General features: G+C 49.3%; 1 protein-coding gene across 2 annotated transcripts in view; it reads right to left on the bottom strand.

Annotated features, from left to right (window-relative positions):
- Positions 1-24,466, bottom strand: part of LOC144497811 (neural proliferation differentiation and control protein 1-like) — a 36,884-nt gene extending 12,418 nt beyond the window's left edge. Inside the window, exons 1-5 of one of the 2 annotated variants that reach the window (XM_078219247.1) lie at positions 24,389-24,466; positions 12,121-12,264; positions 6,295-6,405; positions 3,448-3,636; positions 1,934-2,000 (exon numbers count right to left, since the gene is read on the bottom strand). In XM_078219247.1, the coding sequence (XP_078075373.1) occupies positions 1,934-2,000; positions 3,448-3,636; positions 6,295-6,405; positions 12,121-12,264; positions 24,389-24,416 (539 nt within the window). In that variant the 5' untranslated portion in view covers positions 24,417-24,466. Of the gene's footprint in view, positions 1-1,933; positions 2,001-3,447; positions 3,637-6,294; positions 6,406-8,536; positions 8,663-12,120; positions 12,265-24,388 lie in introns of those variants that run through there. The other variant, XM_078219248.1, reaches the window with a different exon arrangement.
- Between the last annotated feature and the right edge of the window lie 1,115 nt (positions 24,467-25,581).

Genomic DNA, 25,581 nt, shown 5'->3' with positions numbered 1-25,581 from the left:
TCAAACACCCCAGGGACAAGTACAGCACGGGGTTAGATACAGAGTAAACCTCCCTCTACACTGTCCCCCATCAAACACTCCCAGGACAGGTACAGCACGGGGTTAGATACAGAGTAAAGCTCCCTCTACAGTGTCTCCATCAAACACTCCCAGGACAGGTACAGCACGGGGTTAGATACAGAGTAAACCTCCCTCTACACTGTCCCCCATCAAACACTCCCAGGACAGGTACAGCACGGGGTTAGATACAGAGTAAAGCTCCCTCTACACTGTCCGCATCAAACACCCCAAGGACAAGTACAGCACCGGGTTAGATACAGAGTAAAGCTCCCTCTGCACTGTCCCCCATCAAACACTCCCAGGACAGGTACAGCACGGGGTTAGATACAGAGTGAAGCTCCCTCTACACTGTCTCCATCAAACACTCCCAGGACAGGTACAGCACGGGGTTAGATACAGAATAAAGCTCCCTCTACACTGTCCCCCATCAAACACTCCCAGGACAGGTACAGCACGGGGTTAGATACAGAGTAAACCTCCCTCTACACTGTCCCCAATAAACACTCCCAGGACAGGTACAGCACGGGGTTAGATACAGAGTAAAGCTCCCTCTACACTGTCCCCCATCAAACACTCCCAGGACAGGTACAGCACAGGGTTAGATACAGAGTAAAGCTCCCTCTACACTGTCCCCCATCAAACACTCCCAGGACAGGTACAGCACGGGGTTAGATACAGAGTAAAGCTCCCTCTACAGTGTCCCTCATCAAACACTCCCAGGACAGGTACAGCACGGGGTTAGATACAGAGTAAAGCTCCCTCTACACTGTCCCCCATCAAACACTCCCAGGACAGGTACAGCACGGGGTTAGATACAGAGTAAAGCTCCCTCTACACTGTCCCTCATCAAACACTCCCAGGGCGGGTATAGCACGGGGTTAGATACAGGTGACTCCAATGTGGTTGACTCTGAAATGCTCTGAAAGGGAGGCCAGTTCGGGATGGGCAACAAATGCTGGTCCAGCCAGCGACGCCCACATCCCATGAATGAATGAAAAATAAATAGAAAAGAAATATGGCCTTCCCGTATCCGCAGCAGTTTGTGTTTGTTTGAGGATTTGGATTGAATCTTATTCCTCCCATGTAAGCGACTGAAGGATATTTTCATCCAGTCCATATAGGCCAGATTTAAACCCAACTCCAAGGGGGTGAGGTGGACAATGTTGCTGCTGTTTCCTGTCTGGATTTGTCATGAGGTCTCTATGGCGGCCCAGCTGTACAGAAGTGCAGGCAACAAGGGATCAGGTCACCTGTGGGAGGAAGTTGGACCAAGACACCTGACTCTACCAAGCGGACTGTCCTTCCGAAACAACTGCCTTCAGCACAACTCATCAAACTGACAAAGCAGTGAGTGAGTGTGGAGGGGATATTCAACAGACAACAGCGAAGGGTTTCATCAAGTGAGTTCCAGAGTCGGCCCACTTCCTCTGAAGAAATGGCTGCCAATAGTGGAGGGATAAAAATTCAGGATGTGCATGAGCCTATAGAGGGAGTGCAGCAAAGGTTTACCAGGCTGATTCCTGGGATGGCAGGTCTGTCATACGAGGAGAGACTAAGTTAGTTAGGATTATATTCACTAAAGTTTAGAAGAGTGAGAGGGGATCTCATAGAAACTTATAAAATTCTAACAGGGTTAGTCAGGGTAGATTCAGAAAGAATGTTCCCAGTGGTGGGGGAGTGATGAACAAGCTATCACTCACCTGATGAAGGGGCAGCGCTCTGAAAGCTCGTGCTACCAAATAAACCTGTTGCATTTTAACCTGGTGTTGTGAGACTTCTTACTGTGCCCACCCCAATCCAACGCCGGCGTCTCCACATCAAGACTGGGAGGAGACCACAAGTTTTGATGACGCTGTAAGCAGTGGGGACTTACCTATACCAGCATAAACCGGCTACAACCAGTCCAAAGAGGCCAGTCACAATGCAGATGATAACCAAACCTAAAAAAGAGGGGGAGTGTTAGTGGACAGTGCTTCATTCTGTCTACTTTGCCTGCATTGCAGTACAAGTTATAAGCTCCTAAAGAAATATCATCGATCCAAATCAGATCATTGTTATTCAAAAGGAAACAATCTATCAGGGCCTTCCTCAGCCAGACAGTTAGCTGCCTAACTTGTCCATCGCTCCACTTCGCCATCATTTTGTTTTTTTTAGCGTGAATAGATTCACGCCTTTCTTCCCCCAGTCCTCCATCTGGACCTCGATCTTCTTTCTGAGTCTGACAAAGCTGTCAAAGCTTTCCGTCTCGCACGCATCAGGACACATTTGCAGAATCTCAAAGGGAACAATAACTTAGACTGCACAAGAAGATAAGCATGCTGATTAATTTGCAAGTCTGATTGGTCCAGGCGTCGCCATGGAGAATGCGCCAGGGAATACTGTCCCACATGCTTCTCTTTAAAGATACACAGCACCCCGGACCTGTTCCTTTTGCCTGAGGAGGACAGGCTCAAGGGGCCGAATGGCTTACTTCTGATTCGTATGTTCACATGACAGGTCTCAGCGTCTGAATATAAGAAGCACCGAGCAAGCCTAAGTGAGCCAAATTGTGAGCCCGACTCATCCGCTTAAATTGCAGTATAAGTTGTCGCTTCCTTTGAAAATTGGCAATCTTGCATCTGTCCTGTTGAGTGTGTGGTGCTGCTCCCAAAATAAAATAGGACATTTGAAATGAAAGAATTGTGCACTCTAAACTACACAGGAGAGAGCTGCAGCAAACAGCCTGCAGAAAACCAGGCCTGGCCAAAGTTAGAATATACAGAACTCAGACAGGCATGTCTGGATCAGCCCTATTGATAACCCATCAAGTGATTATCGCTCCTATTTGACACGCACTGTCCTAATGTCCACAGCTTAGACAGGGCCAGATTCCAAGGCACCCGGGGCAGGCTCAAGTCTCCTGTCAACAGGTCATGAACCAGACCATTGGGCACTGAGCCCCCCCCCCCCGCCTTCCCGAGACCCCATTGGCTGAAGGCCAAGGGCAGGTGGGGAAAACACGAGGCCACATGGGGATAATACAGGCATTCCGGACACCTTGGGAGCGAAGACTCGATTCAGGAGATGGCCGAGACCGGAGAAGGAAGGGAGGAAGCAAGGAAGAAATGGCCAGTGAGAATCACCTTCGCAAGAATGAACCAGAGGGACTCACCGACTGGATCTACAGCCTACCAAGCCAGCTTTCCGAACCCTGGGTGTTTCTTGTATACATTGTGGGTCATTTATGGGTTAACTATATTTAATAAAGTTTTTTGCACTTATATATCTGTGTTCATACTTTGTTCTTCTCATAGAACAATTAGGAAGCTGGTTGAAATATCTGAATTGGACTGATACAACAAGGTGAGAAACTTCGACAGCAATGCAGGTTGAATTCTTGCCACTTACTGAGCGAGACCACGTCATTCAGCAAACGTGGAGACCGCTTGGGCTCTCTGTCAAGTCCGCCGTGACTCTCTGCGGTGGTCTGTGCAGTGGTCCCCGGTATCTCCGTGCTCTGGGAAGGCCCGGAATCGCTACGGTTGGTGTTGTTGCCTCTGACATAGGAGGGGGCAAGGCGTGTTTCGCTGACAGTTTCTGTAAGAATAACAATAAAACTTTATTTATTGCTCGATTCATTCAGGGGATGTAGGCGTCGCTGGGCTGGGCCCGTATATGTTGCCCATGGCCGAGCGGGGGGTGGGAGCGGCGGCACGGTAGCACTGCTTCACAGCTCCAGTTCGATTCCCGGCTTGGGTCACTGTCTGTGTGGAGTTTGCACATTCTCCTCGTGTCTGCGTGGGTTTCCCCCGGGTGCTCTGGTTTCCTCCCACAGTCCAAAGATGTGCAGGTTAGGTTGATTGGCCATGCTAAAATTGCCCTTAGTGTCCTGAGATGCGTAGATTAGAGGGATTAGTGGGGTAAATATGTAGGGATATGGGGGTAGGGCCTGGGTGGGATTGTGGTCGGTGCAGACTCGATGGGCCAAATGGCCTCTTTCTGCACTGTAGGGTTTCTATGATTCTATCCCTAATTGCCCCTTGAACTGAGTGTCTCGCGCAGCCATTTCAGAGGGCAGTTAAGAGTCAACCACATTGCTGTGGGTCGGGAATACACGTAGGCCTGACCAGGTAATTTCATAGTGAGAGTATAGGAATAGGGATGTTTTGCTGCAATTGTACAGGGTGTTGGTGAGGCCACACCTGGAGTATTGTGTGCAGTTTTGGTCTCCTTATCTGAGGAAGGATGTCCTTGCTATAGAGGAAGTACAGCGAAAGTTTACCAGGCTGATTCCTGGGGTGGCAGGTCTGTCATATGAGGAGAGACTCAGTCGGTTAGGATTATATTCACTGGAGTTTAGAAGAGTGAGAGGGGATCTCATAGAAACTTATAAAATTCTAACAGGATTAGACAGGGTAGATTCAGAAAGAATGTTCCCAATGGAGGGGGAATCCAGAACTAGGGGTCATAGTTTGAGGATAAGGGGTAAACCTTTTAGAACTGAGGTGAGGAGAAATTTCTTCACCCAGAGGGTGGTGAATGTGTGGAATTCACTCCCACAGAAAGTAGTTGAGGCCAAAACGTTGTCTGATTTCAAGAAGAAATTAGATATCGCTCTTGGGGCTAAAGGGATCAAGGAAGATGGGCGGGGGTGGGGGGGGGCAGGGTGGGGGGTGGTGGTGGGGGGAGCGCGATCAGGATATTGAATTTGATGATCAGCCATGATCAAAATGAATGGTTGGCCAAACAGCCTCCTCCTGCTTCTATTTCCTTCCCTAAAGGGACATTAGTAAACCAGATGGGTTTTTATGACAACCGACAATGGTTTCATGGTCACCATTAGGCTTTTAATTCCAGATTTTTATTGAATTGAAATTTCACTATCTGCCGTGGTGGGATTCGAACCCCACCTCCCTGAGTTTTATCCTGAGTCTCTGGATTACTAGTCCAGTGACAATACCACTATGCCACTTCCTTTCCAGGTTATTGTGAGTGATGCTGCAGGAGGGGTGAATATTTGCCATGGCACCTCTTGGTAAACTCCACATCTCATCTTCCACACAGTGCCACGGGAACTTTGACTCAATCCGAGGGGACAGCTGTGGCAGCTGTGTTTTTAGTTCGCTTGGCCTAAGCTCTCCTTCTCTAATGCCTTTAGAACACTCCTTAAAACACAGCCCTTTGAACAAGCCTTTGTTTCAGGCCAAACATCTCCTTATGTGAATGTAGCCCATTCCCTCACTCAAACCAGCCTCTCATCTACACTTCCCGCTGCCTTGGAAAAGCAGCCAGCATAATTAAGGACCCCACGCACCCCGGACGTTCTCTCTTCCACCTTCTTCCGTCGGGAAAAAGATACAAGAGTCTGAGATACCAACCGACTCGAGAACAGCTTCTTCCCTGCTGCCATCAGACTTTTGAATAGACCTACCTCATATTGTGGGTGGCACAGTGGTTAGCACTGCTGCCTCACAGCGCCAGGGCCCCGGGTTGGGTCACTGTCAATATGGTTTACACCTTCTCACCGTGTCTGCGTGGGTTTTCTCCGGGTGCTCTGGTTTCCTCCCACAGTCTGAAAGACGGGCTGGTTAAGTGCATTGACCCAAACAGGCGCTGAAGTGTGGCGACTAGGGGAATTTCACTGTAACTTCATTGCAGTGTTAGCGTAAGCCTATTTGTGACACTAATAAATAAACTTTAAAAAAAACATATTAAATTGATTTTTTTCTGCACCCTAGCTATGACTGTAACACTACATTCTGCACCCTCTCCTTTCCTTCTCCCATATGTACTCTATGAATGGTATGCTTTGTCTGTATAGCAGACAAGAAACAATATTTTTCATTGCATACCGATACATGTAAAAATGATAAATTATGTCGCTTAGTATTAGATTTATGTCTGACTGTTGCTTTCGTGAAAGGCTTTAGGGTGTTTTTCAATGCTGAAGGAGACAATAAGATATAGGAGCAGAAGTAGGCCATTCAGCCCATCAAGTCTGCTCTGCCATTCAATGAGATCATGACTGGTCTGAGTGATAATCCTCAACTCCAACTCCTGCCTTATCCCCATAACTCTTGATTTTTACCCTCTGCCTAACCAGGGGCACTGAGGCCAGGAGAAACTCATTCAGAACCGGGACTGAATGTTGGATCTTCCTGGTCTCAGGTAGTGCCCAGATACTTGCTGGATGAAGCCACAGGGTCCAGGGGCATGGCTTAATCTCCACATTCCGAATTACTGAAGCGATCCTACCATTCCTCACGTAGTCTGTTGCCGTCACGGGCGTGAACTTCTCCCAACGGGACAACAGCGAGTGGATTAGGCCAATGGCATCGTCCGGTCCGTCCGCTTTTGGAATCCCCCCTGCAGGAAGAGAAGAAAAAAAGGTTCCAGACAATCTGAATCCGATTTCCAATAAAATCAAATGTGTTTCGGGAGGCAAAGTTAACCTGGTCACCCGCAGAAGCGGGAAGAGCAGTGGTCGGATCGGAGAATAATTTGAGGGCTGGGATTCCAGGAATTAGCAGGAGACGAGCTGGGACCAGCTTCCGGCCAGTGTCCTAGGGTAATGGAAGTCCAGACTTTGGTGGGGGGGGGGGGGGAGGGAGTTTACTGAAGGGTTCATTTTATTCAGACTGGGTAAGGGCAGCGGATTTCCTCCCCTGCGGGGCATAAGAGACCATAAGATGCAAGAGCAGAAATAGACCATTCGGCCCATCAATTTCAGGACCATCGGCAGGGATTTCATGACCATCTAGCGGTTTCATCATCATTATTAACAGTCCATATCCAAATGCAGCAAGACCTGGACAATATCCAGGTTTGGGCTGACAGGTGGCAAGTAACATTCGTGCCTCACAAGCACCAGGCAATGACCATTCCAACAAGAGAGGATCTAACCATTGCCCCTTGATAGTCAATGGCATTATCATCACTGAATCCTCCACAGAAAAATATATTAGGAACAAGACAAGGAATGTTAAAAGGACTAGCCTTAAGGTTTTGTACCTGAATGCTCAGAGCATTCAAAAAAAATGGATGAATTAGTTGCACAGATAGATGTAAAGGGGTATGATATAGTTGGCATTACAGAGACATGGCTCCAAGGTGACCAAGATGGGAACTAAACATTGATGGCTATTCAATGTTTAGGAAGACAGACAGAAAGGAAAAGGTAGTGGAGTTGCATTGTTTACCAAAGATGATATTGAGGAAAGAGATATTAGCACAAACGATATGGAATTTGTATGGGTCGAATTAAGAAACATTTGTCGGAGTGCTATACAGACCACCAAACTGTAGTGGTAGTGTAAGGAATAGCATTGGACAGGAAATCAGAGATGCATATGTTAAAGGAACATCTGTGATTATGGGTGACTTTAATCTGCATGTAGATTGGGAGAGTCAAATTAGTCACAGTGCAATAGAGGAGGAATTTCTGGAGTGCATATGGATTTTCTGGAGCAATATGTTGAGGAACCAAGAAGGGAGCAGGCAATCTTGGACTGGGTGTTGTGCAATGAGAAAGGATTAGTTGGCAATCTAGTTGTGAGAGAACCCTTGGCGATGAGTGACCGTAATATGATAGAATTCTTTGTCAAGGTGGATAGTGATGTAGTTGATTCTGAGACCAGGGTCCTGAATCTCAATAACTATGATGGTATGAGGCATGAATTGGCCATGATGGACTGGGAAACATTACTGAAAGGAAAGACAGTGGACAGGCAATGGCAGGCATTTAAAGAACAAATAGGTGAACTCCAGAAGTTGTTTATTCCTGTTTGGCACAGGAGTGGTAAGGGAATTGTGGCCAAACCATGGCTTACAAGAGAAATTAGAGATAGTATCAGATTCAAGGAAGAAACATACAAATTAGCAAGAGAAAGCAATAGACCTGAGGATTGGGAGCAGTTTAAAATTCAGCAAAGGATTGATTGAGGAAAAAATAGCGTATGAAAGTAAGCTAGCGGAGAACATAAAAACTGACTGTAAAAGTTTCTATAGGTATGTAAAGAGAAAAAAAGATTGACAAAAACAAATGTAGGCCCCTTACAGTCAGAAATGGGGGAATTCATAACGGGGAATAAAGAAATGGCCGAGGAATTAAATTTGTACTTTGCCTTAGTCTTCACAAAGGAAGACATGAATAATGTAGCGGAAGTTCTGAGAGAAAGAGGTTTTAGTGAGGAACTGAAGGAAATGAGTATTGAAATGGTGAGTCTCTGACATGGAGGCAAGTGGGCTCAAGTCACTGCAAACACACCTCGGCTACACGCGTCAAAGTGCTTTCATATGGCGCCTCAGATATAGCAAACATCCTAAGCTTTGGCAGCGGCCCTTTTCCGCACAGAGTCTTGGCAGGCAAGTGAAAGAGACCACCTGGAGAAACTCACCTGCCAGAGGTTGTTTGACTGTGGGAGGCATCTCACTCACAACCAGACTCAGTTTTTCCACAATTTAAGCAGAGATTGAGGGTTGAGAGTGCTGTACTCACCAGAATTATAGCTCACGGGTATGCTGAATACTGTAGCAAGCAGCGAGAGGGAGAGAAGGACCTTCATTACGGAGACTCTGGATCAACACTGGGGGACTGCCAGACCTCCAGCAGGCTGTTTCCCTACTTTATCTACTCGAAGCTTCGTTCTGCCTGATTACGAAGCGACAGAATGACCTTGGCTTATGTAAACAGGAGTGTTAGAAAACAAAATGTTTTAATGAGTTTCCTTCTGATCCAGGATAATCATGCAGCAATTCCCATGGCCCAGGCCTCAGCAACTGTTTTTACTGACAGCCTGACCCACTCCTTATACATTATTTAAAATGTCCTTTCCCCCCCTCTGGGACTGGGTGGGACAGTGGGTCAGACACTGTCCTTTCCTCCTCTGGGACTGGGTGGGACAGTGGGTCAGACACTGTCCTTTCCCCCGTCTGGGACTGGGTGGGACAGTGGGTCAGACACTGTCCTTTCCCCCTCTGGGACTGGGTGGGACAGTGGGTCAGACACTGTCCTTGCCCCCCATCTGGGACTGGGTGGGACAGTGGGTCAGACACTGTCCTTTCCCCCTCTGGGACTGGGTGGGACAGTGGGTCAGACACTGTCCTTTCCCCCTCTGGGACTGGGTGGGACAGTGGGTCAGACACTGTCCTTTCCCCCTCTGGGACTGGGTGGGACAGTGGGTCAGACACTGTCCTTTCCCCCCGTCTGGGACTGGGTGGGACAGTGGGTCAGACACTGTCCTTTCCCCCTCTGGGACTGGGTGGGACAGTGGGTCAGACACTGTCCTTTCCCCCTCTGGGACTGGGTGGGACAGTGGGTCGGACACTGTCCTTTCCCCCTCTGGGACTGGGTGGGACAGTGGGTCAGACACTGTCCTTTCCCCCTCTGGGACTGGGTGGGACAGTGGGTCGGACACTGTCCTTTCCCCCTCTGGGACTGGGTGGGACAGTGGGTCAGACACTGTCCTTTCCCCCTCTGGGACTGGGTGGGACAGTGGGTCAGACACTGTCCTTTCCCCCTCTGGGACTGGGTGGGACAGTGGGTCAGACACTGTCCTTTCCCCCTCTGGGACTGGGTGGGACAGTGGGTCAGACACTGTCCTTTCCCCCTCTGGGACTGGGTGGGACAGTGGGTCAGACACTGTCCTTTCCCTCTCTGGGACTGGGTGGGACAGTGGGTCAGACACTGTCCTTGCCCCCCGTCTGGGACTGGGTGGGACAGTGGGTCAGACACTGTCCTTTCCCCCTCTGGGACTGGGTGGGACAGTGGGTCAGACACTGTCCTTTCCCCCTCTGGGACTGGGTGGGACAGTGGGTCAGACACTGTCCTTTCCCCCTCTGGGACTGGGTGGGACAGTGGGTCAGACACTGTCCTTTCCCCCTCTGGGACTGGGTGGGACAGTGGGTCAGACACTGTCCTTTCCCCCTCTGGGACTGGGTGGGACAGTGGGTCAGACACTGTCCTTTCCCCCTCTGGGACTGGGTGGGACAGTGGGTCAGACACTGTCCTTTCCCCCTCTGGGACTGGGTGGGACAGTGGGTCTGACACTGTCCTTTCCCCCTCTGGGACTGGGTGGGACAGTGGGTCAGACACTGTCCTTTCCCCCTCTGGGACTGGGTGGGACAGTGGGTCGGACATTGTGTTTGCTGCTGAAAGTGAGAAGCAGTGTCTGCGTTGGTGTGTGCTGGTTTCTCTGGGCTATAATAAGCTCACATTGTTGTACAGGGCCCTTTCGCTGTATGCAGTCAAATGCTGCCTATCTTTCAGTAGCTGCTGACAGCCTGGGATCTCGCCAGGGTGGGGGGAATGCATTCCACACATCAGGGGTCCGAGGCCCCCATACTCTGCCGTCCTGATGGGTGGAGTGTTCCTTCTGCTGAGATGTTGAATTAATCCCTCTCTGGCAGATGTGAGGTTTCCATGGCAACATTTCAATTGAATAGGGAATATCCTTCTCCCATTGTATTGTGGGTCAATATTTATCCCTCAATCAACATTACAAAAATGGCAGATGATCCGTTTTTTAAAAATTCGTTTTATGGGAAGTGGGCGTCGCTGGCCGGGCCCAGTGTTTATTACCCATCCCTAATTGCCCCTTGAGAAGGTGGTGGGTGAGCCGCCTTCTTGAACTCGCTGCAGTCCCTGAGGTGTAGGAACGCCCAAAGTGCTGTTCGGGAGGAAGCTCCAGGATTTTGACCCAGCGACAGTGAAGGAACGGCCGATATATTTCCAAGTCGGGATGGTGAGTGACTCGGAGGGGAACCTCCAGGTGGGGGTGTCCCCAGGTATCTGCTGCCCTTGTCCTTCTAGATGGTAGCAGTCGTGGGTTTGGAAGGTGCTGCCTAAGGAGCCTTGGTGAGTTGCTGCAGTGCATCTTGTAGATGGTACACACGGCTGTCACTGTGCGTCGGTGATGGAGGGAGTGAATGTTTGTGGATGGGGGGCCAATCAAGCGGGGCTGGTTTGTCCTGGATGGTGTTGAGCTTCTCGAGTGTTGTTGGAGCTGCAGCATCCAGAGAAGTGGAGAATATTCCATCACACTCCTGACTTGGGTCTTGTAGATGGTGGACAGGCTTTGGGGAGTCAGGAGGTGAGTTACTCTCCGCAGGATCCCCAGCCTCTGACCTGCTCTGGGAGCCACAGTGTTTATATGGCTGGGTCCATGTCAGTTTCTGGCCAATGGGAATCCCCAGGGTGTTGATAGTGGGGGAATTCAGCGAAGGTGATGCCATTGAATGTCAAGGGGCGATGGTTAGATTCTCTCTTGCTGGAGACGGTCATTGCCTGGCTTTTGTGTGGCGTGAATGTTACTTGCTACTTGTCAGCCCAAGCCTGGATATTGTCCAGATCTTGCTGCATTCGGACTTAGACTGCTTCAGTGTCTGAGGAGCTGTGAATGGTGCAGTTATGAGCGAACATCCCCACTTCTGACCTTGGTTGTTACCTCATTGCTGTCTGTGGGATCTTGCTGTGTGTAAACCATGTCCTCACCTACTTCTCTTGCTAATTATTTTAGACCCATGTCATTTTTAAAAAACTTATTCGTGCGATGATCATTATTAACACGGCTAACATAATTTTCCAGATTTATTCCCGAACCACATTAAAAACTTTCCAGCTGCTGTAGTGGGATTTGAACTCAGATTTTACAAACATTGGTTCCAGGATTACTGACCTCTGCTGCCAACTTCACCCCTCAGCTTGGTGACACTCCCAACAATGGAAACAGCTTCTCCCTGTATCCATATCTTAACTGTTAATTATTAATTTTGTTCTAATGGTAAGTGTAAATAGTATAGATGTACTGGAAAGGGAAGTTAAATACTAAGGACGGCACAGTGGTTAGCGCTACTGCCTCACAGCGCCAGAGACCCGGGTTCGATTCCAGCCTCGGGTCACTGTCTGTGTGGAGTTTGCACATTCTTCCCGTGTTTGTGTGGGTTTCCTCCGGGTGCTCCGGCTTCCTCCCACAGTCCAGGTGCAGTTAGGGGGGATTGGCCATGGTAAATAGCCCCTTGGTGTCCAAAGATGTGCCGGTTAGGTAACCGCTGGGTAATTTAGGTAACGTAGTCTCCACTCACCCTGCCTCTGGCGTCCCGTGAACACACACTTCCTGTTATGCTCCTCTTGGTAATGGGGGAGACAGAGGCCGCAGTCACGTGACCCCGGCGGGCACGGGTGGCGACGGCGAAGGGCACAGTCCAGACGTCTGGGACACAGGGAAGCTGCGGGCAGGACAGAAGATGTCAGAGAAACCCGGATGCAAGGAGCAAGTGGTGCGCAGCCAATGTGGAAGCGAATTCCAAACTGTGAAAGAGTGAGCTCGCGTTTATTTACATAGCGCCTATCACATCCTCGCCCCATAAAACCATAAAGAAATAGGAATAGCAGGAGGCCATTCAGCCCTTGCTCTGCCATTGAATAAGATCATGGTTGATCTAATATTCACAAAGTCCATCCACTTCCATCATGCAATCCCTACAGTGCAGAAGGAGGTCATTCAGTCCATCGAGCCTACACCCACTCCTACCCCATACATTTACCCCACTAATCCCCCTAACCTATACACCTTTGGACATTAAGGGGCAATTTGGAATGGCCAATCCCCCTAACCTGCACATCTTTGGAGTGTGGGAGGAAACCGGAGCACCCGGAGGAAACCCAGACTTGGAGGAGAATGTGCACACTCCACACAGACAGTGACCCAAGCCGGAAATGGAACCCGGGCCCCTGGCACTGAGGCAGCAGTGAACCCGGGTCCCTGGCGCTGTGAGGCAGCAGTGAACCCGGGTCCCTGGCGCTGTGAGGCAGCAGTGAACCCGGGTCCCTGGCGCTGTGAGGCAGCAGTGAACCCGGGTCCCTGGCGCTGTGAGGCAGCAGTGAACCCGGGTCCCTGGTGCTGTGAGGGAGCAGTGAACCCGGGTCCCTGGCACTGTGAGGCAGCAGTGAACCCGGGTCCCTGGCGCTGGGAGGCAGCAGTGAACCCGGGTCCCTGGCACTGTGAGGCAGCAGTGAACCCGGGTCCCTGGCGCTGTGAGGCAGCAGTGAACCCGGGTCCCTGGCGCTGTGAGGCAGCAGTGAACCCAGGTCCCTGGCGCTGTGAGGCAGCAGTGAACCCGGGTCCCTGGCACTGTGAGGCAGCAGTGAACTCGGGTCCCTGGCGCTGTGAGGCAGCAGTGAACCCGGGTCCCTGGCACTGTGAGGCAGCGGCGCTAACCACTGTGCCACCGTGCCAGCCTGAGGGATAAAAATTGGACAGGACACTGGGGAGATTCCTCCTGTGAAGGTGGGCAGTAGAGGTGGCCACCTGTTCGACAACCCATTGAAAAGGTGGCACTCCCTCGGCACTGCCACCGGGTACATCAACCCCCTCACTCATCTGGCCAGGAGTGGGGACTTCCGAGGTGGAGGGGGTGATACCTGCTGCCCCATGCCCGCCTTTGTAGACGGAGCAATATGGCACTCTCACACCTCACAGAAGTTGAGAAGTTCCTTCCAGTTAGCGGGTTGCGCCGACTCCTTTGCATCTTGCCCAGCTTTCTCAGTAACACGTAACCGTGAAAGGATAGAGAGCAGAGTTTCTGCGGAATTGAAAGCTGGATGGCCCCTGAGTCCATCACTGTAACCATGGATACCGGGTGATAGATGCAGGCCAGGGAGAATGACGCAGGTTCCTTTCAATCGGTATTTTCTCTGTGTAAATATTTGGATTACTGGCTGAATGTGGGAGGGAGAGAGGGAGAATGAGTCAGGGCAGAGAGAGAGAGAGAGAGAGAGGGAGACAGGGTGGAGAGAGAGAGAGAGAGACAGGGAGACAGGGCAGAGAGAGAGGGAGACAGGGCAGAGAGAGAGAGAGAGAGAGGGAGACAGGGCAGAGAGAGAGAGAGACAGGGAGACAGGGCAGAGAGAGAGAGACAGGGAGACAGGGCAGAGAGAGAGAGAGAGAGACGGGGAGACAGGGCAGAGAGAGAGAGACAGGGCAGAGAGAGAGAGAGAGAGAGACGGGGAGAAGGCGGCGAAAGATGGAGACAGTGCACAGTTGCTCAGACCAGTTTACCAGAAACAGCACATTTCTCTATCTGCCAGAAACATCCAGATTTTCTTGGGAGAGTCAAAACCTCGCACGGCTCTTGTTCAATTTTCATGGGAATTGGTTGCACAATGGAACAACACCTTTCCCACTCAATTCTCTTCCTTCTCTGCCCCTCTTGCTGCAAACTAACCGTTTCACGGTCATCAATGGCCCTTTTCCAATCTTAGAACATGCAAGCCCGGGTGTTATAGGAGGAGGCCATTCGGCCTTTCGAGCCTGCTGCACCATTTACTTTGAACATGGCTGCTCATCCAACTCAATAGCCTGACCCCCCCTTTCCCTTTGATCCACTTCACCCCCAGTGCTCTATCTAACTGCTCTTGAGAACATGCAATGTTTTGGCCTCAATTCCACAGGCTCACCACTCTCCGGGTGAACAAATGTCTCCTCATCTCCGTCCTAAACAGTTTACTCTGAATCCTCAGACTGTGACCCCTGGTTCTGGACTCCCCCCACCATCAGAACATCCTTTTCTCCATCTACCCTGTCTCGTCCTGTGAGAATTTTATAGCTTTCTATGAGATTCCCTCTCACTCTTCTGAACTCCAGTGAATATAATGTTAACAGACTCAATCTCTCCTCATACTTCAGTCTCGCCATCCCCGGAACCAGCCTGGTAAACCTTCGCTGCGCTCCCTCCAGAGCAAGAACATCCTTCCTCAGAAAAGGGGACCAAAACTGCACACAATACTCTAGGTGTGGCCTCACCAAGGCCGTGTATAATTGCAACAACACATCCCTGCTCCTGTACTCGAAACCTCTCGCAATGAAAACCAACAAACCATTTGCCTTCTTTACTGCCTGCTTACTTTCAGCGACTGGTGTACGAGGACACCCAGGTCTCATTGCACATTCCCCTCTCCTAATTTATGGCCATTCAGGTAGTAATCTGCCTTCCTATTTTTGCTACCAAAGCAGATAAACTGCCATTTATTCAAATTATACTGCATCTGCCATGCATTTGCCCACTCACTCAGCTTGTCCAAATCACACTGAGGTATCTTTGTAACCTCCTCACAGCTCACCCTCCACCCAGCGTGGTGTATCAAATCACGGTTCCCTCCCCTCGAAAGTTCACTAATCTGCAGTTTCGTGTATACCAGTGCACAAGACATGACGATAAATTGCCTTTTAAAAATTCATTTATGGGGTGTGGATGTCGCTGGCTAGACCAGCATTTATTACCCATCCCTAATTGCCCCTTGAGGTGGTGGTGGGTGAGCCGCCTTTTTGAACCCACTGCAGTCCCTGAGGTGTAGGTACACCCACTGTGCTGTTAGGGAGGGAGCTCCAGAACTTTGACCCAGCGACAGTGAAGGAACGGCCGATATATTTCCAAGTCAGGATGGTGAGTGACTCGGAGGGGAACCTCCAGGTGGGGGTGTTCCCAGGTATCTGCTGCCCTTGTCCTTCTAGATGGTAGCGGTTGTGGGTTTGGAAGGTGCTGCCTGAGGAACCTTGGTGAGTTGCTGCAGTGCATCTTAACTCCATCGACCTGTTTTTGGTCCACATACACTGACGGCCTCACACACCCATTTTCACGTCACGCGCTTGCTCTGGCGCCCATCGAGATACATTATTTATTTCTTGTCAGTGTTGTTTCACATGAGCACCATCCCAGCCTTCTTCAGCCTCAGCAAGATTAGTTTGGCATGCATTCTAAAGGTTACAACAATGTTTCTTTGACACACCGCCATACCCCTTTTAAGTAGTTCCATCCCTTTAAATACCACCTGCACCAAACTGGCCCAGGTTCCACATTAGGTCACGTATGGGCCAAGTTTACAGTGGCAGGCTGTAGGTCATAAGCTGAGCTGGTAACATTCAGGCTGAAATGTAGCCATGATCTGATAGTAGATTGGAGGGGCCGAGTGGCCTCTTCCTGTTCCTGACATTTCCTTTGAAATCAATAAAAAAGGAAGAAGAAAGTTTGAATTTACGTAGCGCCGTATTCCCAGATATCTCAAAGCGCATTACAGCCATTGAGGGACTTGTGAATTGTAGTTACTGCTGAAATGTCAAAATCCCGGCCCCCAATTTGGATATAGGAAGATCCCGCAAAGAACAATGTGACAATGAGCGGATAATCTATTTCAGCGAGATTGTTTGAGGGATGAATGCTGACCGGGTTACTGGGTAACATCCCAGCTGCACACTAAAGACTGTGATCCAGCTGTATTGAAATGACTAAAAGAAACTGGTTAGCACTGCTGCCCCATAGCGCCAGGGACCCGGGTTCACTGCTGCCCCATAGCGCCAGGGACCCGGGTTCACTGCTGCCCCATAGTGCCAGGGACCCGAGTTCACTGCTGCCTCACAGCGCCAGGGACCCGGGTTCACTGCTGCCTCACAGCGCCAGGGACCCGGGTTCACTGCTGCCTCACAGCCCCAGGGACCCGGGTTCACTGCTGCCTCACAGCGCCACAGACCTGGGTTCGATTCGGCCTTGTGAATGTGTAGAATTTGCATGTTCACCCCGTGTCTGCGTGGGTTTCCTCTGCGTGCTCTGGTTTCATCCCACAATTCAAAGATGTGCAGGTTAGGTGGATTGGCCATGCTAAATTGCCCCTTCGTGTCAGGGGGACGAGCAGGGCAAATACATGGAGTTATGGAGATAGGGCCTGGGTGGGATTGTTGGCGGTGCAGGCTCGATGGGCTGAATGGCCTCCTTCTGCACTGTAGGGATTCCATGATTCTATTCTATCTTATTGAAAAGCTGACACCGCCAACAGTGCAGCACTTCCCCAGCATTCCACTGTGCTCTGGTCTTCCGAGTGGGATTTCACAGAATTGTTCCAGTGCAGAAGGAGGCCATTCAGCCCATTGTGTCAGCACCGGCTCTCCAGGTGATCATCATGACTTAGTGCCATTCCCCAGCCTTTTCCCCCGCATATGCCCTGCACATTGGATGATTATTTGAACTGAAACAATGCCCTCCTGAATGGCTCGAATGAATCTGTCCCCACCACACTCTCAGACAGTACATTCCAGATCCTAACCACTCGCTGTGTGAATCTGTCCCCACCACACTCTCAGACAGGACATTCCGGATACTAACCACTCACTGTGTGAATCTGTCTCAACCACACTCTCAGACAGGACATTCCGGATACTAACCACTCGCTGTGTGAATCTGTCTCCACCACACTCTCAGACAGTACATTCCAGATCCTAACCACTTGCTGTGTGAATCTGTCTCCACCACACTCTCAGACAGGACATTCCGGATACTAACCACTCGCTGTGTGAAAAGGGTTTTTTCTTACATTGCATTGGCTTCTTTTGCAAATCATTTTAAACTAATACTCTCATTTTTGAGTAGGAACAGTTTCTCCCTCTCCATTCTGTCCAGCCCCCTCATGATTTTGAACATCTCCATCAAATCTCCTCTTAACTTCTTCTCTCCAGGGAGAACAGTCCCAACCTCTCCAATCTCTCCTCATAACTGAAGTTTCTCATCCCTGGAACATTCGCATAAACCTCTTCCGCTCTCTCTCCAATGTGTTCACATCCTTCCTGTAGTGTGACACCCAGAACTGTACACAATATTCCAGCTGAGGTCTGACTAGTGTCTTGTATAAGTTCAGAATAACTTTCTTGCTCTTGTACTCTTAATCTTGAACCAACAAACCACTGACTCAGAGACGAGAGTGGAAGAAAAATAGATCTTTTAGACTTACTGAACAAAAATAGAAGTTTATGTTTACAATGACTCATCGAGTCACTAAATGTTGAAGCCAAACTCCTTTAAACCGAGTTTGCCTCTTCATCTGAAGGTGTGGCTTCGCACTGGGCGACAGATCCATGGCTTGGTTTCTCCTCCGTTAAATGACCCATTTCACTTGCGTGGGTCGAGACAGCGAGGGGCTTACTCATCCCAGATTCCACCATGTTCTTTCCGGGAAGATCGGTCAGAGTTTCTCAGAGTCTTGGCCAACATGTATCCCATTAAAATCACCACCAAAAATCAGATGAACTGCTCAGTGGCTCTTTGCCCTTTATGGGCTCTTGCTGTGCGTGAATTGGTGGCCATTCAGGCCCCACGTGCACTCCCAACAATCCCCACATTCTTTCAAGCCAATGTGGCACAGTGGTTAGCACTGCTGCCTCACAGCGCCAGGGACCCGGGTTCAATTCCGACATTGGGTCGCTGTCTGTGTGGAGTTTGCACGTTCTCCCCGTGTCTGCGTGGGTTTCCTCTGGGGTGCTCCAGTTTCCTCCCACAGTCTAAGGAGTGGATTGGCTATGCTAAATTGCCTCTTAGTGAGCCAAAGAAATGTAGATTAGATGGATTTGCCGTGCTAAATTGCCCCTTGGTGTCCAAAGGTTAGGTTAGGTGGATTGGCCATGATCAATGCGCAAGGTTACGGGGTTAGGACGGGAGATTGGGTCTAGATAGGGAGCTCTGTCAGAGGATCAGTGCAGACCCAATGGGCCGAATGGCCTCTTCTGCAGTGTCGGGATTCTACGGGAATGTTGGCGGCTGTGCTGTTTGTCACTTAACCCCTGAGCTTCTCCATACACTCACAAACAAACCTCTATCTCCCTCTGCAGGGGAGGTGATGGCGTAGTGGTATTGTCACTGCACTCGTAACCCAGAGACCAAGGGTTCGAATCCCACCATGGCAAATGACATTTGAATCCAATAAAAATCCGGAAATAAAAAGTCTAATGGAGACCATGACAACTATCATCGATTGCTGTAAAAACCATCTGGTTCACTAATATCCTTTAGGGAAGGAAATCTGCCGTCCTTACCCGGTCTGGCTGACATGTTGAGTCCAGAGCCACAGCAATGTGGTTGACTCTCAACTGTCCCTCTGAAATGGCCAAGCGAGACATTCAGTTCAAAGGGCAATGAGGGATGAGCAACAAATGCTGGCCCAGCCAGCGATGCCCATGTCCCTTGGGGGGGGGGAAAAAAAATATTTCTCCTGGGACAACCTTACAAATTTATTGAAAATTCTCAGCTGATGAATTCACAACCTCATGGGGTGCTGGTGCCAAATGTAAATCACCCAACTGAGGACAGAGAGGAAGAAACGCAGTAGCATTACGAAGTCTGTATAACAACCACCTTAGGCTTGAAGTATCCATTACTGATTAAAAAAAGACTTTTTAACTGTAGCGCATTTTCTGACCTCCCAAAGCTATCGGGGAAATACTTGGTGAAGCGTAACCACTGCTGCAACGAAGGGAATGCCGCAACCAATTGTCACACAGAATACTCCCGCATATATCAGTGTTACTTATATTTTTATTTATTCTTGGCACGTGTGTCACTGGCTGGCCAGCATTTATTGCCCATCCCTAGTTGCCTGAGGGCAGTTGAGAGTCAACCCCACACACAACAAAAACAGAAAATGCTCGAATATCTCAGCAGGTCCGACACCATCTGTGGGCCTGATGTGGAGATGCCGGCGTTGGACTGGGGTAAACACAGTAAGAAGTTTAACAACACCAGGTTAAAGTCCAACAGGTTTATTTGGTAGCAAAAGCCACACAAGCTTTCGGAGCCCCAAGCCCCTTCTTCAGGTGACTCACCTGAAGAAGGGGCTTGGGGCTCCGAAAGCTTGTGTGGCTTTTGCTACCAAATAAACCTGTTGGACTTTAACCTGGTGTTGTTAAACTTCTTACAGCATCTGTGGGGACAGAATAGAGCCAACATTTCGAGTCTAAATGAGCCTTCGTCAGAGTCAACTATATCACTGTGGCTCTGGAGTCACATGTAGGCCAGACCGGGTAAGGACGGCAGATTTCCTTCCCTGAAGGAACATTGGTGAACCAGATGGGTTTTTACAGCAATGGCTTCGCAATCATGTAGATTCTTAATTCCAGATATTTTTTATTGAATTCAAATTCCACCCTCTGCCGTGGCGGGATTCGAACCCGGGTTCCCAGAACATGAGCTGAGTTTCTGGATCAATAATCGTGTGATAATACCACTAGGCCATTGCCTCCTCAGATAACGTGGAGCAGAGAATCTGTTTAAGTGACGTTAGTTGAGGGATGGTCATTAGACGGGGAGCTGAGGCAGAACTCCCGTACTCTTCACTGAAAAATAATTTATGTCCATCGGAGAGATTTAACGTCACATTCAGAAGATGGCACCTCTGGCAGTGCAGCACTCACTCCGGACTGCGCAGGAGCGTCAGCGCCACCTCCAGCAGTGCAGCACTCACTCCGCACTGCGGAGGGTCAGCACCACCTCCAGCAGTGCAGCACTTACTCCGCACTGCGCAGGAGGGTCAGCACTACTGCCGGCAGTGCAGCACTCACTCCGGACTGCGCAGAAGCGTCAGCGCCACCTCCGGCAGTGCAGCACTCACTCTGGACTGCGCAGGAGCTTCAGCGCCACCTCCGGCAGTGCAGCACTCACTCTGGACTGCGCAGGAGCTTCAGCGCCACCTCCGGCAGTGCAGCACTCACTCCAGACTGCGCAGGAGGGTCAGCTTTATCTTATCTGCTCAATCGTTGGGCTGGTTCTTAAACCAAAGGATGCATCCAATCAAATCAAAATATACCCGGACAGGATCTGATGACAGTGTCTTGTCCTGTCATTGTCCAATCTGTACAATGCACAATCCCAAACCCCCATCCTAAATTCCCTCTCCCCTCGCCCCTGTAGGTGGGACCCATGTACAACACTTAACCTACCCAGTGGCCATTTGAGTCTGTTACTCCATTCACTGACACCACGGCTGATCTGTATCCTAGCCCCTTCCACCCGTCCTACATAGGAACACAGAACCATAGAAACTAGAAGCAGGAGGAGGCCATTCGGCCCTTCGAGCCTGCTCTGCCATTCATTTTGATCATGGCTGATGGCGGTGGCTTGGTGGCACAGTGGTTAGCATTGCTGCCTCACAGCACTAGGGTTCAATTCTGGCCTTGGCTCACTGTCTGTGTGGAGTTGCATGTTCTCCCCATGTCTGCGTGGGCTTCCTCTGGACGCTCCGGTTTCCTCCCACAGTCCAAAGATGTGCGGGTCAGGTGGATTGGCCATGCTAAATTGCCACTTAGTGTCAGGGGGACTAGATAGGGTAAATACGTGAGGTTACAGGGTTGGGCTGGGTGGGATTGTGGTTGGTGTAGACTCAATGGCCTCCTTCTGCACTGTAGGGATTCTAAGATTCTATGATCAAATTCAATATCCTGACCCCTCCTTTCCCCCATATCCCTCGATCCCTTTAGCCCCAAGGGCTATATCTCATTTCTTCTTGAAATCACACAAAATTTGACCTCAACCATTTTCTGTGGGCGTGAATTCCAAACATTCATCATTATCTGGGTGAAGAAATTTCTCCTCACCTCAGTTCTAAAAGGTTCTGGACTCCCTCACCATCAGGAACATTCTTTCTGAATCTACCTTGTCTAACCCTGTTAAACTTTTATAAGTTTCTATGAGATCCCCTCTCACTCTTCTAAACTCCAATGAATATAATCCTAACCGATTTAGTCTCTCCTCGTACGACAGACCTGCCATCCCAGGAATCAGCCTGGTAAACTTTCGCCTCTATAGCAAGGACATCCTTCCTCAGATAAGGACACCAAATCTGCACACAATACTCCAGGTGTGGCCTCACCAATGTACTATACAATTGCAGCAAAACATCCCGATCCCTACACTCAAACTCGCTATGAAGGCCAACACACCATTTGCTTTCTTTACTGCCTGCTGTACCTGCGCGCTTACTCTCAGCGACTGATGCACGAGGACTCCAAGGTCTCGCTGAGTATCCACCTCTCTCAATTACATCCATTCAAATAATTATCCGTCTGCCTATTATCACGACCAAAGTGGATAACCTCACATTTATTCACATTATACTGCATATGCCCACACACCTGAGAATATACCTGTCCAAATCTGATCCTTTTAATGATCCTGGCTAACAGGGCATTTTCCATCCCAGATTTTAAACTCTTTAAGTGAGGGAGTTCCACACTTCAACCAACCTTCACATGAAGCAGTACTTCCTACCATGTCGCTTGAACCTGGCTCAGATATGGAGGTTATATCTCATTGTCTGAGACCACTCTGCCAGTCAAAAATGTTCCACTGCATCTATCCTGTGAACACATTTGAAAATACTAAAGAAAACCTCACCCAAATCATCTCAACTTCCCATATTCTAGTGAATACAAACCTGATTCCTACAATCTCTTCTCATGAGTTAACCTGGCTCTCTCAGGCTACCCACATGATAGCTCTTGCAACAAGTGGGCCAGGATACCGGCCCTGTAGGTGCCACAGGCCAAGATCATCCTGTCCATTATCTACAAGGCACAAGTCAGGAATGTGATGGAACAATCTCTACTTGCCTGGAGCGCAGCTTCAACAACACTCAAGAAGCTCAACACCCGACAACCTGTCCTGGTCCCTCCATGCTGACACTATAGTTAAGAAATCCCACCCATGCCTTTACTTTTTCAGGAGACTAAGGAAATTCGGCACGTCCGCTATGATTCTCTGCAATTTTTCCAGATACACCATAGAAAGCATTATTTCTGGTTGTATCACAGCTTGGTATGACTCCTGCTCTGCCCAAGACCGCAAGAAACTACAAAGGTTTGTGAACGTAGCCCAGTCCATCACGCAAACCAGCCTCCCATCCATTGACTCTGTCTACACTTTCCGCTGCCTCGGGAAAAGCAACCAGCTTAATCAAGGATGGCATGTACTCCGGATATACTCTCTTCCACCTTCTTCCGTCGGGAAAAAGATACAAATGTCTGAGATCTCGTACCAGCCAACTCAAGAACAGCTTCTTCCCTGCTGCTGTCAGACTTTTGAATAGACTGACCTTATATTAAGCTGATCTTTCTCTACATTTTAGCTATGACTTTAACACTACATTTTGCACTTTCTCCTTTCCTTTTCCCCTGTGTACTCTATCAACAGTATGTTTTGTCTGTATTGTGCGCAAGAAACAATACTTTTCACTGTCTCCCAATACATGTGACAATAACAAATCACATCAAATCCATCCAGGACAAAGCAAACCACTTGATTGGCACTCCATCCAGAAAAATTCACTCCCTCCACCACTGACGCACAGTGACAGCCGTGTGTACCATCTACAAGATGCACTGCAGCAACTCACCAAGGCGCCTAAGGCAGCACCTTCCAAATCTATGAATACCACCTTGAAGGACAAGGGCAACAGATACCTGGGAACACCACCACCTGGAAGTTCCCCATCCCTAATTGCCCCTCAAGGAGGTGGTGGTGAGTTGCCTTCTCGAATTGTCACAGTTCCCATGGTGTAGGCACACCCAGAGTGCTGTTAGGGAGGGAGTTCCCCTCCAAGTCACTCACCATCCTGACTTGCCATGACGTGCAGATGCCGGCATTGGACTCGGGTGGGCAAAGTAAGAAGAAGTCTCACAACACCAGGTTAAAGTCCAACAGGTTTATTTCGAATCACGAGCTTTCGGAGCGCTGCTCCTTCATCGGGTGAGTGATGGGATAGGAGGCTGGTTTGTGTGGTGGACTGGGCTACGTTAACACTCACCTGATGAAGGAGCAGCGCTCCGAAGGCTCATGATTCTAAATAAACCTGTTGGACTTTAACCTGGTGTTGTGAGACTTCTTACTGTGCCCATCCTGACTTGGAAATCTATCGGCCGTTCATTCACTGTTGCTGGTCAAAATCCTGAGCTCCCTCCCTAACAGCACAAGACTTCTCTGTGGCAGTGAACAACCAAAGGGGGAGGGTGCAAATGCTAATTTGCCAGCTCCCCCTTAACACAGGAGACCCTTTCCCATTCCCACCCAGGGACAGGAGGCAGAGGATACTGACACTGCAGTCAACCCTCGGACTATTATTCCCAGCACACAGTTTGCACTGGGATGCTTTAAGTTCAGTGAAGGTTTAAGAGCCCGAAAGAAGACTTCAAAGCAAAATGAAGCAACGATTTCTTGTCATTTTTCAAATCCGAACGCAACATGCGGGAATGTGGAAAGCTTTGCTGGAAAAGCCAGCGGTGATAAAGCCTGCGGGTCTTTTCAAAGCACATTGCAAACCTGTAGCTGCACTGCAACAAGTCATCGAACCAAAGGGGTTGCTGTATTCGTCCTGCCCGCCTCTCGCAGTTTCCCCTAATAAAATCTGTTGCATCAATGTTTAAACAAGTCGAGATATGTATGCATAATAAACCCAGCGCTGTTTGCATTTATTTCCAGATTATATTTAAAACAGATTTGCAGACCAGCCATACAATCTTCTCTCTCCCTTCCTCTGTTGTCTTACCTGAGTCGGAAAGCCCCAAGAATGTCATTAGCAAGAGGCAAATACACCAACTGCACCAGTGCAGGTTCCCTCTGCCAGGATCCATCGCCAGTTTGAGGTGAACAGCACAGACTGCGACAGGAGAGGAGAGGGAGGGGGATCTGTTGATGTTGAAATGGGAGGAGACTTTCCCATTGATGGAGGATGTTGCATCCGATATTTGTGATTTCACTGTGAGATGTGTGAACACCTAGAGTTGAAGATAGAATCACTAGTGCAGGAGAGGCCATTCAGCTTATCGAGTCTGCACCGATTCTCCCACAGAGCATCCCACCCAGTCCCTATTCCTGTTACCCCATGTATTTACTCTGCTAATCCCACTAGCTCACACATTTAGGGACACTAAGGAGCAATTTAGCATAGCTAATCCCTCTAATTGACACATCTTTGTACACTAAGGGACAATTTAGCATGACAAATCCCACTAATTAACACATCTTTGGACACTAAGGGACAATTCAGCATGGCTAATCCCACCAATTGACACATTTTTGGACACTAAGGGACAATTTAGCATAGCCAATCCACCTAACCTGCACATCTATGGACACTAAAGAACAATTCAAAGGTATAGTCCAAATGTATGCGAGTTAGTTTGATTGGCTATGCTAAATTGACCCTAGTGTCAGAGGGATTAGCAGGGTAAATGTGTGAGGTTACAGGAATAGGACCTGGGTGGGATTGGCGTCAGTACAGACTCGATGGGCTGAATGGCCTCCTTTTGTACTGTACGGATTCTATGATTCTATGATTCTAATTTATCATGGCCAAGCCACCTAATCTGCACATCTTTGGGCACTAAAGGAACAATTTAGCATGGCCAATCACAAGGCCATAACCTGTACATCTTGGGATATTAATGGGCAATTTAGCATGACCAATCTGCCTAGCCAGGTGGAGAATCTGGTGAACTGGTGCACAACAATAATCTCTCCCTGAATGTCAACAAAACGAAGGACTTCAGGAAGCGTAGAGGAGAACATGCCCCTGTCTGCATCAATGGGTATGAAGTGGAAATGGTCGAAAGTCTTAGGCTTCGAGGTGTCCAGATCACCAACGTGTCCTTGTCCCCCATGCCGACACTATAGTTAAGAAAGCCCCCCCAATGCCTCTACTTTCTCAGAAGACTAAGGAAATTTGGCATGTCAGCTACG

This window comes from Mustelus asterias, chromosome 8 (genome assembly GCF_964213995.1).
Source record: "Mustelus asterias chromosome 8, sMusAst1.hap1.1, whole genome shotgun sequence".
Lineage (NCBI taxonomy): Eukaryota > Metazoa > Chordata > Chondrichthyes > Carcharhiniformes > Triakidae > Mustelus > Mustelus asterias.
This window is presented reverse-complemented; position numbering and strand designations above follow the sequence as displayed.